A 15,761-nucleotide genomic window follows, 5' to 3' on the forward strand; every position below is an offset into this window, starting at 1 on the left:
AGAGGACTGATGACAAAGAATCTGAGATACTGTATATACTCGAGTATAAGCCTAGTTTTTCAGCACCCAAAATGTGCTGAAAAAGTCACCCTCGGCTTATACTCGAGTCGGGTGCCATGGGTCCCTCCCTTTGTCCTTTGTGTGCAAATTAGGCCACCCACAGCCAGACCCTCCAGTGCCCTGGCCCGCTCCCATACTTATGTCCCCTTACGTGTCCTCCAGAACTGCTTCTGCAGCAAGTTTGCCAATGCACAATGAGCGTACTCATAGTACTTATAGTACTCATATTGTTTTTGTTGACCCTCTTCTCCACTTACAGAGCTAGTTTAACTGTTTTTCTTTGAAATATATATTTAAAAACATATACCCCACTGATGAATCAATTAATGTAATTACATTAACTGAGTCATCAGTGGGGTATATGTTTTTAAATATATATTTTTTTAAATATATATTTTGATTATTGGAACTTAGCAGTAGCTGCTGCATTTCCCACCCTAGGCTTATACTCGAGTTAATAATTTTTTCCAGTTTTCTTGGGTAAAACTAAGTACTTCGGCTTATATTCGGATCGGCTTATACTCGAGTATATACGGTAGTAATTATAATCACAAAGCAGCTCCCCCAGTGATTAAGCATTTCCTTCCCCTTAAACCATGTTTGAGGTTTTAAAGCTGTTCTGACTGATACAATAGCTGGTAATACAGGTGCTGCAATGCTGTAATGTAGCAAATTTTTACAGTTCAGAGTCTGCACCTGGATTACTTTACTGTTAGACTGAAAAACCAAAGAGAGGAACAATACATTTTAAGCTTACATTTTGGAAAAATGAACAAAAAAATAGTTGAAAACAGTTGAAAGAGGTAATTTCTGTTGTATGGTCTGAAAACACAACAAAGTTTAAAAAGGGGATTTTGTTAGGTGAACTACCCCTTTAAGTTTTGTTACAGTAATTGGAAATGTGAACAGGAAAAGGCTGCTGGAAAAACATAAATAAATGAACTGTTGAATTCTTAAAACGTTAATGAAAGAGCTGTACATTAATGCTGAATTACATAGTTTTTCAGATGTCAGAGAGTGACAGAGAAAGCAACAACAGTGTTTTCTGTGTTAGAGATGCTAAATAGTTTTCCTGCTTGAATACAAAATAAAAGAAAAGGCAACTTGTTTTCTGTGTGTAACAGATGCATGATAACTGTGAAAGGGACAATTATGGGAGGTGTGTGGGGTTGTGGATTAATGAGTGACAAAAGGAGCTGGCACTATACTGGTGCATGGTACTTTCTTACGCTGACTGCAGGAAGATCTCCTATGTTTTTTTTTTTTTTTTAAACTGACAATTTTTATTGGTTTTGTTAGTCATGGTGCATTACAACAATGGCAGACTGCTCATTGCAGTAGTCTGCGTTATCAGGACTGTCATTAGGTGGCATCATGAATAGCAATACTGTTATGAAAATAAAAAAAAATTGTAGGAAGAAAAAAAATGGATGGGTAAATAAGAATAAGCAATTGCCCGATCGCCGTGTCAATGTTACTGAGTCCTGCCCGGTTTTCCTAATTAGGGAAACTGAACAGGGGGTTTTTGACTTAGCCCTTCCAAAAACTGGTTGGAAACCCTATTCTACAGGTCTGATTATAAAATGATAATGCTATTTGCACTGGTTTAGATTCTAATAAGAATCTAAATTAAATGAGAACTAAACCCTAAAAATGAACATAGCTAGAACTGCCATATTTAGGTTGGGTTGAAAAACCCAACATATTGTTCTTCGACTTCAGCTTATTCTTCCGCCTTTTCTTCTTCTTCTGCTTCTTCTTATTCTTAGCACCCTCCATTTTCTAAATGCTACTCCTCCTACAGTTTTAGGGGTACAACACCCAAACTCTCCACACTTCTTTGACCTATAGTGGAACAGGTTGCTTGTGTTTTTCTAAGTGATCCTGCCCGCCCCCCCTCTTTTTGTGGCGCCGCTCCGAATACCTCAATTTTCCCATTGACTTTGACAGGAAAGATTTTCAAACTGCTGCCACTCTTACAGCTTTGAAGCTACACTCCCCAAACTTGAATAACATAATCATGGGGTCAGTCTGAATGAAACAGCAACATTTGTTGGATGACCCAAAGTGGGAGGGGCCAACAGCAGCCAATCAAATTTCACCCATTGACTTTAATGGGGAAATTGATACTGCTGCCAATCTTACAGCTTTGAGGCTACACTCCCCAAATTTGAATCACATAGTCAGCCTGAATGAAAATATGATGATTGTTGGATGCCCAAAAGTGGGCGGGGCAGTGAACCCGATTGTTGAATCTGATTTTACCTATTGACTTGGCAGAAATTTAACCTACTGCCATTCTCACAGTAATAACGTTGGGGTTATGCACCAACAGCCAATCAGATTTCACCTATAGAATTTTATTGGTTTGATGCCAAGGTTGCCAGACTTGCACAGTCAGTCATTGGGTGACTACATATTCAAGTTTTTTAAAAAATGGGCGAGCCACCAACAACTCCCCAAACTTTGCAGAGTTATGCACCAGGTAACTGTGGTTCAAGATTAGGAAAAGTGGGCAGAGCCACCAACAGCCAATCAGATTTTACCTATTGACTTTCAATGGGGAAATTAAACCTGCTGCCATTCTCACAGTATTTACTCCAGGGTCCCCAAACTTTTCACAGGTGGTCACTAGGGGACTGCAGTTTTAGATTGAAGAACAGCCAATCAGATTTCACCTATTGAATTTTATTGGTTTGAAGCCAGGGTTCCCAAACTTTGCACAGTCAGTCACTGGGTGACTACGTACTCAAGGTTAGAAAAAGTGGATGGGGCCGCCAAAAGCCAATCACATTTCTTTCATTGTTTTCAGTGGGGATTTTAACTGCTGCCATTCTCACATGTTTAAACTTTGCACAGTTTGTCACTGGGTGACTACATTCTAAGTTTAGAAAAGTGGGCAGGGCCAACTGAAGCCAATCAGATTTCACCTATAGACTTCTTACATTTAAAGTTAAATTGCTGCCATTCTTTAATTATTAATACTAAGGTCCCAAAACTTTGCAGTGGAGCCACCACCCAAACTTTTGGGTGGAGTCACCAACAGCCAATCAGACTTCACCTATTGATTTTTTTTGGTTTAAATTTAAAATGCTGCCTTTCTCACACTATTTATGTCAGGGTTCCCAAACTTTGCACAGTCAGTCACTGGTTGACCACATATTCAGGGTTAGAAAAAGTGGTCGGAGTCACCAACAGCCAATCCATTTTCACCCATTAAATTTCATTGGTTTATATTTAAGCTGATGCCATTATTTAAGTGTTAATTCCAGGGTTGTTAAACTTTCCAAAGTTAGTCACTGGGTATTTGCGGTTCAACGTTAGAAAAAGTGGGCTGAGCCACCAACAGCCAATCACATTTCATCCATTGAATTTTATTGGTTTAAATTTAAAATGCTGCCATTCTCACACTATTAATGCTAGGGTGCCGTGCCCACTGTTTGTCACTGGGTGACTTCGAATCAAGGTTAGCAAACCAACCACCAATCACAATTTACCTATTTTCCCTAAACTTTGCAAAGTTAATCACTGGGTAACTGAAGTGCCAGTTTAGAAAAAGTTGGTAGTGCCACCATCTGTCAATCAGATGTCACTTATTGACTTTCAGTGGGGAAATTTAAATTGCTGCCATTCAGACACTATTAAAACCAGGGTCCCCAAACTTTACACAGTAGTTTTTACAATATAACTGTGGTACAAGGTCCAAGGGAAAAGTGGGCCGAGCCAACAACAGATCAGATTCTATTCAGTGACTTCACGTTTTTCAAACCAACATAAGGTTTGTTCTCAAACTTCCCTTTCTAGATTTATATTGAACTTACTGCACCAGTTTCAGCATCTTTATACAGGTATGGGATCTGTTATCCGGGAACCTAATATCCAGAAAGCTCTATAGACTCTATTTTAATAATATAATTTAGATTTTTTCAATTGATTTCCTTTTTCTCTGTAAAAATAAAACAGTACTTTGTATTTGATCCAAACAAAGATATAATTAATCCTTACTGGATGCAAACTAATCCTATTTAGTTTATTTAATGTTTTATTGATTTTTTAATAGACTTAAGGTATGAAGATCCAAATTACGGAAAGACCCCTTATCCCGAATACCCGTGGTCCCGAGAATTCTGGATAACAGGTTTCTTTACCTGTAGTAGTGATGATCCAGACCTGTACAGTTGTTACTGGAGTTCTCCATCTTGGATTTTATCACATGCTCAGTTTGCTCTGGCAGCTGTTGGGAAACTAAGCTAGCAGAAAATAAGGTTTGTCTGTCAAATAAGCTAAAGTTACAGGGTTGATTATTAAAATCTGATATTACAAGAACTACCAGAAAGTATTCCTGAAGAAAACATACATAAACAAATAGGCTTATACTTAATAATATATTATTAAGCTTATGCTTTGCTTATGTAGCTGCCTTTAAGAGAGTAGCAAAGAACAATCTGTATATAGCCTCATTTCTAACTATGGCAACAAGAAGTAGAAATTATCTGTGGAAAACAAGAAGTTAAGTATTAGTGCAAGATCATAAGAAGCATTTTACACTCCATGATTCATTAAGTCCATATGGGACAAGGCTGAATTACAGCCTTAATTAATGAAGGTTTAAAGAGGTGTGGTTTTATTAATTGGACTTAATTTAAAAGGTGTGTAGGGTGAACATGGTGTACACTTTATAACGGGCATGTCTGTCCGAAACATGTAGTGGTTGCACTAACAATAAAGAAATATTGCAGCATATAGTACTGCCTTCCTGCTTCCTCCATCATTTCTGTATTTGTATTGGATTACTGTGCTTTGGGCAGGAGCACAGAGGCTAATCAAAGGAAACCCTATTCTGCCATACCTGCTGCTGCTGAATACTTCTTTGGTGTATCATTTTTAGGGTTTAGTTTTCCTTTAAGGGCCCCTCTGAGATGTTCCAGCTCTTTCACCTTAGTTTCTGTGCTTGTCTGCGCTTGGGGATCTTGTCTGCTCTGTGATGTAGGGTTCTGATAACCCCCATCTAATGGATGGTGGGAGTAAAACAGCAGGTACTGGTCTGTGTGGGTTGGTTTCCTGTAGACTTCTATTTACAGCTTTTCACCCTCTCTGACTCTTACCAAGCAGTCCAAAAAAGCCAGCGTGTTATCTTGCACATCTTCCTGTGTAAACTTGATGTTGTGGTCCACTGTGTTGATGTGCTCAGTGAAAGTCTGTACCTCATGTGTGTGTATTTTAACCCAGATTCCATCCATGTATCGGAACCAATGATTGGGAGTGATTCCTTTTAAGCTATCCAGGGCCTTTCTTTCCACTTCCTCCATGTACAGGTTTGCCACAATGGGTAAAACTGGCGATCCCATGGTGTACTTAAAATAGGTGGTACTTAGGCATAGGTTCAGTAAGGAATATACTTGCTCTGGGCTAAGCTTTGTTCTGTTGCCAAGGGTGTTGTCTTTAGCAACTGTTTTCTAGCTGTTTCAACTGCCTCTGTGATGGGAATGTATGTAAAAACACCATGGTTTCTTCTGTGCCCAGTACCAACCCTTGGATTTTGTTTGTAAAATCCTGGGAGTTCTGGATCTGGGCTCTGTATTTTCAACCAAAGGAGCTAGGGTGTTGGCTAGGTATTTTGCCACATTGTAGGTCACACAGTTAGAAAAAGGACATAATAGGTATTACTAAACAAGGCAATGATTTTTACTTTGAAAGTTGTACAACAGTTTGTGTGCAGTTCATTACCTGATAAAAAGCTGTAGGGAAGAAAGGCACAGGAGGAAACTTTGCGTGACTTCGGATTATCAAAGTGATGCAAAGGGCTTTCCATCTGTAAATTCTGTTGTTGCCAGTGGAAAGCCTTTTCAGAGCAGTTACTCGTCTGCGATAGCAGAGATCTATCGCTGGCGAGTAACTTGCTCCGTTGGTTCTTACCCTTATACTAAGGATACTAAAAAGCTAATTTTGCAAAAGAAATGTTTTAAAACATTACACTTTCAGCATTAAGTGGATTTCAAGCCAAATAAATTCAAGAATGTGAGCAAAAAAAATACATATGCATCCAGTGCCCACAAATAAACAATTTCTTTGAAAAAATAACCCATTTTATATGAGAGAGGATTTCACTCTGTAGTCCTGTAGAGTTATGAATGTAAACTAAAGCCATTTTATTCTACAGAGCTAATCTGCTTTCTGCTGTGTAACCTGCACCATTTTGGATTGAATGGCTACCCCCATTGCTACACATCAGCATATTTATATAAGCTATAACTATTTCTGAAGCAAATGCACCAGTTTTACTAGTCCAGGGTAAAAGCACACTATACAGCATGTTATAACCCTCTATACTGGTAATTTGACCGATACACATAGCATTACTTACCTGCATAAAAATAAGCAATAATATATTTGCAAATATTATAATGGTAATTGGGAACAAGCTAATATTAAGTAAAATGAGGTGAATGAAAAATAAAATAAGTGAAATAATAATTCAACATATTTAATTCAACAATTAAATATGAATAAACCTCCCTTATTAATACATCCACTATTACAATGAATTAACAACTAGTACATATGTAAACATAATTTAAATTTAAACTAGTACATAAGTAAGCTTTATCAGAAAGGTCTGTGTAAACAGCCATAAGCACTCACAGAAAAGCTGCACTGAGTCCTCTATCAAAAGAAACTCAGGATATCTTGTCTCCTTTTTCAGTTAAAGAATCTTACCACACTAGAATTTATATATATATATATATATATATATATATATAAGAGAGAGAGGGAGAAAGCTTCTAGGGCTCTGTTAAAGAATCTTACCAGAGAAACTGGCCTGTTAAAGAATGTTCAATAAACTTTTTTTCTTTTGCACCAAGTCCCTGAGTGTACGGTACTCTTTCTCTCTCTCTCTCTAGATATATATATGAGTAAATATTGCATCTTTTTGTGATGATCTGCGTGCTTCCTCATAGATCACCTGACAGGAAGTAATGTAGTTCTGCCCATTTATTGGCTGATATGGCCTAACATGCATATGTGCCTTTGGTTTGTTTGCGTGCACTGTAAATTGTATGGTTACAGGAGAGGTAGGCCTATCATAGGGCCTCATACACAAGCAGATAAGCTGCTGAATTGGTCTGAAGGGCACATTTAGAATCTATTTCTGTTGTATGTTAAAAAAACAAAAATAAATGCCCTATGATTCAATGTTTTATGACAACAAAACAAAATTCTCCAAAGGGAATAATACTTTCACCAAGGGACAAAGAGAAATTGTTGATTTTCTTCTTGACGAGGTGATATATTAAGTAAACCAGTTTCATGCAGTTTAAATTAAATTTTAAAAATTAATGAATGAGAGGGAGGACTGCTTGACAGAATCATGAGCTTGTCACGTTTTTCTTTGTGAGCATTTACAGAACCAGTGTTAAAAATGAGTTTGAATACCTTGTGTAGGATGTTGGAATGTTGCAGTCTTTAGTGACAAATGACATTGTTACAAGAATACAGTTTTTCTGCTATATGTAAGCTAGATATTAAGAGAATAGTTAAGACATAGGGCAGAAATTCTTAACCTATTATTTTGTTTATGATTCTGTTTATGATGGGTCTTAACTCCCTGTAATTATTTTGAAACCAATTTTTGGGTTATGAAGCTTATTTCACAACAGGTTAAAAACCCTGTTGTAGAGAAATGTTGATCGAAATCTTGGCTGGCATACATATAAGTTGTGTGCCTTAGTGCCACACTGGAAAGCTGCTTGTGAATTTCCCTACACAGACAGGCACTGCTTCAGCTTGGAGCGCGTTTTGGCACAAAATGCATGCTTATGCGTTTCTGTGCCAAAATTCAATTTGGGTGTCTGCACCCAGGTTGCCTGTCAGAGACACACACAAGCAGATGCTAGTGGAGAACTTGTTTCTTGGACTTAGCCTGAGGAACATTCCAGTAGCCTAACGTGGGAACAGCCAAGACCTTGAATATGGATAAAAGCCTACAAAATTGCTAATGTGTACATGTCATAAAGGTTCACAAATAAGCCCAGGTACACATGCCATTATAGAAATATGCTTAGTAAAAACTGCAAGCTTGCTTGCCTAAGACAAAGTCATTATCAAGAGGGAAAGAGCATTTAAGAGCCCTGGGCTGAGACACAGGGCTCTGAGTTACATTTTACTATAAGCTTTAAATTGACATCTGCTGTATCTATATGTCAGTAAATTAGGTAAAATGCATTTTCAAAATGTCCTGCTATTGATATCTCCTTATAGGTATCACTCTTTTGTAAATTAGTGGTTACAGGATCTATTAACAGTTTTTTAATACACTTCTATGTGTAACTTATGAATATATTTTTGTGCTTGATTTATTATTTAGATACTGATACAGCTAATTATACATGTTTTTTCCCTCCATAACAACAATTGATGCACATTGTTGCATGATGGTTTTGCTTTGTTAAAAGAGTGTCAGACCAGTTTTGTCTTGCAAGTTGGAAAGACATTCCTTTCTCTTGATTGCCAGGTTGTGGGCTGCTCAGAAAATTTCCCAACCCACGGGACAACAGATGTAAATTGTTCAATGAAGTGAAACTTGTCCTTTGTATGAAAGGCCAGGGCTGGGGAGGAGAGCAGAAGCAGCAGCTTGGGGGAAATATAAACAAAGGGTAAACAGATGTGTCTCACCCTTGACTGGGCTGTGACGATTGTAAAAGAAATACAAAAGGGGTGTGTGGAAGCACTCTGAGGCTACTTAAAGTATAAGTACATTATACTGGAAGTGCTACTGACCTGGCCAAATTTGCTTCAAACAAAAAAATATACTGATCATTACACATTCCTTGGCCCCCATTTCTTGGCGTGAACCCGCTCAAGTTCACACCAACAAATATTCCATTTAATACAAAACTGCTATTTCCACTGCTGAGTATTTTAACAATATATGTTTTATTGAACAGGAGACAATAAATGCTGTTCAAAAGCAGAATTAAACAAGTACACAATAAAAATATAGTTTCAGCTGGTACATCGAGAGTCAAGGCATATCCAGTAGTATGCCTGTTGTACTAAACAGGAACAGTGGTCTGATGCACAAGTAGCAAAGCGGGTAACATTTAGGTGGTAATTAGGATAATTATAGAAAGGGCTTACACTCACGACCTATGTTAGGATACATACAGTCTTCATATATTAAGATTAACAAAGGGAAAAACAGAGTGAAAGAACCAAGGTAAGGGGGTGAATATTATGCACATAAAATAATACACATGCAGACTACCAGAGGGGGGTTGTCAGAGGGGGTTGTCATTGTTGCAGCCTATTGTATTGAAGACGCATTTGAATGAGGGGTTATGGGCAGTATTGTAGAGCAGTGCCATGTAGAAACATTAACCTAAATTAAGTTGATTTCAGTGCACAGCAAAGTAGGGCATAACCTGACAAATCTAAAAGAGTGTAGGACCAACAGGACCAATGTACAGTTTATTCATATCGCAGGTGAGACTTTTTCTTGTTCTAAACTTAATCACAACTACTCATTAATATGCTTTTCTAGGCTTCCATTCAATGTTGACAGATAGGGGCACATTCATCAAAGTACAAGTTTGAATCCCGAAATAGGTAAAATTCGGATTAAATACAATAATTTCTGATGATCGGAAATGTTGCGAAAATGCTTACGAAAAAATGTAAAAGTCACAATAATATCGCAATGGTGTTCCGAAAGTCGTGAAATTTTTGTATCAGAATGATTGTAAACTGTGGGAAACCTGTCTGTTAAATTTTTATTTAGTACAAAAAAGTACAAAAAAGTTGCGCAAATTAACAAAAAAAATGCAGAAAATATGCACAGTTCTATAAATTAGAAAAAATATGATTTTTTTGTATTTGGACTCAATCGTACTTTGATAAATGTGCACCATAGTGTACCTATAATATATAACTTAATGGGAACATGTTTCTGTACACTACCTATGGAACCAGTGTACATTTAGGGTAGTATTAGGGTACACTGGAGAATTACACTGTTAATTATTTGTGTTCTGAGCACATTTCTCTTAAGGAACTCACACAGGATTTTGGGCACAAATAACTTGTTAGTTGAGGGTATTCTCCTGAGCAAGATTTCTAAAATAATAAAAATGTTCCCAGTTTTTAGGTGCCAAATTTTTTATTTTTTAGGAAAGTCCGCTCAGGGAAAAAACCTTGACTAACAATTTATTTTTGCACGAAACCCTGTGACTACTTTAACTCGCATAGGGTTTCCTTTATGATTGCTTAATGTGGAAACAGCCACATTTCATACAGGAGGTGACTGAAATATAACAAATATTTAGCATTAGCTTATTCACTTTACTGCAACTTTCTGTACTGACTGCAATTCTGTACTGACTACAATTGACATACTATTGGTTGTGTTGCCTCTGAACAAATACAAGGCAAGCTACCAACCTCTACATCTAAGATTAGTAAAAGAAAAAAAACCTGATGTTTCACTAGAAACATCATCTAATATATATAAAAGGTACCAAAATAATAATTCTTTTTTGGGATCGCTAGGATATGCCTCCATAAAAACAATGGTCCTCAAGCTCACAGTTAGTATTCTCTGGAGAATAAAATAGTTTTGCTACTGAACATATTCTAAAATGGCCTTCAAATGATAGCTTTAGACAGAGACTAGTGTACCGATCTCTAGAATGACACTAGTTGCCATTATTGTGACCCAAGAGTACTACACCACTTACTGAAAGCAAAGATTCCCATACTTTGCTACACCCAAATATTTAACTTTGGTTCATTTTGCCACATACAAATATCATTCTGGATAATTTGGAACCTTTGCCTGTTTATCAGTTTATTGACAAGTGTGTATTGTCAACAACCAAAGCAGATATCAAGTAAGCATTAAAATTTTACGAGTTTATTTTATACAACATTCATTTTGAGCAACTTTTATCTTATCTCTCCTCACATATATTGATCATAAATGCAACTCTATGTAATTCATTTCTGGAGTTTTAGGAACAGGCCCTATTCCAAGCTTTTCTTAGCAATTTGGGTATTCATAATGACCTTATACCTGACCAACCCAACATATGGCAGCCTCTAAGAATTGTTCATCTCAGAGCAGCAGGTGCTAGCAAAACAGCCTAATGGACCTCTAGCATGAGCTTTAACACAGTGACTTTGATATGTGATGTGTGTACCATATGGCTTACTAAGCAGATGGTCTGAGTGGAGAGCCCAAGGCTATGAACTAAACATGTGCAAATCAAGGGGGAGGGAGGAGTGTAGAAGAAAACTGAAAGTGATTGTTGTCAGCATAATGAATTAAGTATGTATAGTAATCAACACTAAAACCATCATGTGACTTTTATATATTTTATTGTATTGGTATAGATATTCTTTGTAAGAAATGATATGTTTGTTATAAACGTGAGCAAAATATATTGTTTATGGATTGTTCAGTGGCTGAAAAGCTTAAAATATGTAAGTGATAATACTATTTTCTATACTGAGTATTTGTGTTTGAACAGTATGAAGTTGTGCCAGTAAACTACATTTTAGAGAATATTGTGTACGTGTGATATAAAATATACTAGGTATTTAACTGGAATATTTAATAATAATGTATTGATTTCAGTGCTCTACTGTGATCCCTATGTACCTTGTGCTTACCTACCAGAATTTCACAGTGTTTTAGTACACGAACAGGTAATTGCCTAGTATTGTGGGGGATAGTCTTCTTACACCTGCCACTGGTTCTGGACCCTTTCCCCCCACTGCGGCCCCGGTAACCCCGCCGCCATTTTTGGGGGAGGTGGCGGCAGGGGGCGGGTCAAGTTGACCAGGTTGCCTAGTGCATATATATATATATACTGTCGAAGATAGTGAATGCAAATTCCGTTTACCCAGTTTCATCTGTGAAATCAAATCTGGGTGCTACTACAGAAATACTTAAAATACATTTACTGCACTCACAGGAGTAGTGAAATGGAACCTTTCTTAGTGTGTAACCAAAATGTTGGATTATTTTTTTTGATAAACCTTTTTAAATGTTTTCACTAGTCTTGTTATTGCAGTAAAAGTATCTTTAAGTATTTGTACTGGCATCCAAACATTCTATTTTACAGATGAACTGCTATGTGAGTTCAGTGTGTGTGTAAATAGATAAGACAGACAGATAGATAGTGTACTTGTTGTTTCAGAATTTAACATTTAACATGCATAGACCATATTGATAAATATAAGTAATTGTTCAAAGTGAGATGTTTTTCTGTTTTTCTTTGTAATATTTGCCTTAACCTTTTGATTCTATATTTTGCAGATTTTCTAGAAAGGAGGTTAACGGTGATCCACTACTACTGTCTCGGAAGCAACATGCCATCATGTTTAGTCCTTCTCCTGCTCTTTCTCCACCTAGTCTGCACTATTAAAGTTCCACTGGACCGTGAGTTACAGCAAAATACTTCTGAAAAATATTAAATCTCAGTATTGGTTTTCATTGTATTTTTCACTGACTCACTCATTGGTGTATATTGAAGTTCAAAAAGTGAAGTTATAGCTCACAATTGTCTGTGAAGTTCCGCCACTCTCCATTTATTTCTATGGCATACTGAAAGAGATATTTGACTAATTAATAAATACTCAAAAATCCCATAGAAATAAATATATAGTGGTGGAATTTCACTTTATCAGACTCTGGTGAGGTCTAACTTTACTCTTTGGGGCACATTTACTAATCCACGAATCCGAATCACGAATGGGAAAAAATCGTATCGGAAACGAAAATTTCGGAAGATCGCAAATATCATGAAAATGCTTACGAAAAAATTGTATTAGTCACGATAATATCGTATTGGCAATTCGAAAGTCACAAAATTTTCGTACCGAACAATTGTAAACAGCGGTAAAACCTTTCCGATTTTTTCGTGCAAACGTCCGAAAAAGTCGTGCGGTGTATGAAAAAGTCGTGCGGTGTACGAAAAAGTCGTGCGGTGTACGAAAAAGTCGTGCGGACGCCCGAAAAAAATCGGCGAAAATACACTCGGAGCATTCGCATGAACGCTTGAGTGTTCGTGTTTTTGTAAATGTGCCCCTTAGATAAATATGCCCACTTAAATGCTTTTTTCCAATGTGATTCACACTCATTTGACACAACTGTTAGGGTTAACTGCTAAACAGTTTTTTATACATTAAGGGGCAGATTTATCAAAGAGTGAAATTAGAGATAACTACTAAAAAACACAAAGCATATTTATTTCACCCATTGCTAAATATGCTTCTAAAAATCCCATAGAATTGAATAGAAAATGGGTTTTTCTGTAGTGAGCTCTAATTTTGCACTATGATAAATCTGCCCCTTAATGTATAAAAAACTGTTTAGCAGTTAACCCTAACAGTTGTGTCAAATGAGTGTGAATCACATTGGAAAAAAGCATTTAAGTGGGCATATTTATCTGTATTTTTGAATTTTATAGGCATATCCTTGGGGTCAACTTTTATTTTGCTAGAAATACTATAAACAGTATTGTTTTTTTTCAGGACTAGATACTGTATATACTGGAGTATAAGCCGAGTTTTTCAGCCTCAAAAATGTGCTGAAAAATTCACCCTCGGCTTATACTCGAGTATATGGATTAGAAGTGTCTGTAAGTGATGTAAGTGTCTGGACTCTGTTGCGCACGCACCGCTCCCCCCCCTTGACGGACAGACGGACGGACGAACGTGCACGCGCGCGCTCACTCGCAGGAACAGATCAGTGCATATCGCTCGCAGGAACAGATCAGTGCAAGTCACTCGCAGGAACAGATCAGTGCATGTCGCTCGCAGGAACAGATCAGCGTATGTCGCTTGCAGGAACAGATTGGCGTATGTCGCGCAAAGGAACAGATTGGCGTATGTCGCGCGAAGGAACAGATTGGCGTATGTCGCGCGAAGGAACAGATCGGCGTATGTTGCGCGAGGGAACAGATCAGAGCATGTCACTCGCAGGTACAGATCAGCTACCTATCCTCCTAAGTTGTGCCTTTTCTACGTTCACACGCACCAGCGAGTGCGCTCGCAAATGTGCCTTTGTAAGTTGGGACACAGCAAAAATCTAACAAGTAGTTTTAGTTACACAGCTCTGAAGTCTATATGTGCATATGTGCCTTTCTAAGTTGGGACATGGCAAAAATCTAACAAGTAGTTTTAGTTACACAGCTCTGAAGTCTATATGTGCATATGTGCCTTTCTAAGTTGGGACACGGCAAAAATCTAACAAGTAGTTTTAGTTAACACAGCTCTGAAGTCTATATGTGCACAGCTCTGAAGTCAATGGGAAGACAAGTTGCACAGCTCTGAAGTCAATGGGAAGCAGACTGTGGTGGGCATCAGGTATTTTTTTTACCACGCTATAAATATTGACAATCAAATGTTCCATGTGAAAATAGTCTAAGTCCCCATTATGGGCCACTTAGGTAATAGAAAGCTCTCTGGAGGAGCAAACAGCTATTTAATAGCTTGAGGGCAGCATTATGGGCTGTTCAACTGAGGTTCGGGCCTCAAAGCAGGTTGGGAGAGCACACAGAGGAGCGCACACAGCAGGATGGCAAGTACTTTATACTTAGTATGGCAGCTTCCTTAGCCTTCCCAAACTTGCCTGACAGTTAAAAAAAAACAAAAAACTTAGCAGTAGCAGCTGCATTTCTCACCCTAGGCTTATACTCGAGTCAATACGTTTTTCCAGTTTTCTCAGGTACAATTAGGTACCTCGGCTTATATTCGGATCGGCTTATACTCGAGTATATACGGTATATTCTAATATATGCATATTAGAATATACCGTATATACTCGAGTATAAGCCGATCCCGAATATAAGCCAAGGTACCTAATTGTACCTGAGAAAACTGGAAAAGCATACTCCACTAAAAAATGAAAAACATGAGAAATATCAGCAGCTAGGCTGACCTGATAAGGACCCGAAGCCTGTCTTTGTTTGTATGACTGCAGGGCTGTGATTGGCTGTTGTGCTTCTGGCAGAGACCGTTAGGACACGCATCCCCCCCTACATTTGAAACACTGACTGAGACCTAAGAGGATCTATAGTAGGGGTGGCCAATACATAGATCGCAGCCCACCAGTTGATCCCCTGTGGATTCCTGGTGGGCCGCGATAAAGCACGCATTCACGCCACACTTCCGTATTCCCCGGTCATCAGTCGACCGCGACTGAAAAAAGTCTGGCCACCCCTGATCTATAGGGAGCTCCAATAAAGGGGCCAGTTTTGCAGACAGTATTCGGTTTTAGTCAGAAATTATTCATAATTGCCTACAATATTAGGGTTTTTTCATTTATCCAATATGTCTCCTTTAATTACGTACAAAATGTATCTATGTTAAGGTGAAGGAGAAATACAGTTAGAACTTTGAAAGCACTAAATTTAACAGAATCCTCCCATACATTTGTCTAACAATTGTTTAACCCTCCTCTTCAAGAACAACCCTGGTGGGGAGATCTGAGGCACCAAGGACTGAAGGGGAACATCTCCATTACTATTTGCTGTTGGGGGTGGGAAACAGTAACTATAAGATCAGTCTATTCTTGGATGACATACTCCTAACAATAAACAATGCACATACAACTCTTGCAGATTTATTAAAAAGTATCAGTGAGTTTTAGGCAATATTAGGATACAAAAGTAATCTCACCAGATCTCCTGCCCTGCCCA

The 15,761-nt window shown here is 37.9% G+C and overlaps 1 protein-coding gene across 15 annotated transcripts in view; it reads left to right on the top strand.

Moving 5' to 3' along the window:
- The window catches only part of nfasc (neurofascin), a 136,010-nt gene that overhangs the window by 20,260 nt on the left and 99,989 nt on the right, over positions 1 to 15,761 (top strand). For all 15 annotated transcript variants that reach the window (XM_031896839.1, XM_004910696.4, XM_031896833.1 and 12 more), the window contains exon 2: positions 12,377 to 12,499. In XM_031896839.1, the coding sequence (XP_031752699.1) occupies positions 12,377 to 12,499 (123 nt within the window). The remainder of the gene's footprint in view (positions 1 to 12,376; positions 12,500 to 15,761) is intronic.

The sequence above is a fragment of the Xenopus tropicalis genome, chromosome 2 (assembly GCF_000004195.4).
Source record: "Xenopus tropicalis strain Nigerian chromosome 2, UCB_Xtro_10.0, whole genome shotgun sequence".
Lineage (NCBI taxonomy): Eukaryota > Metazoa > Chordata > Amphibia > Anura > Pipidae > Xenopus > Xenopus tropicalis.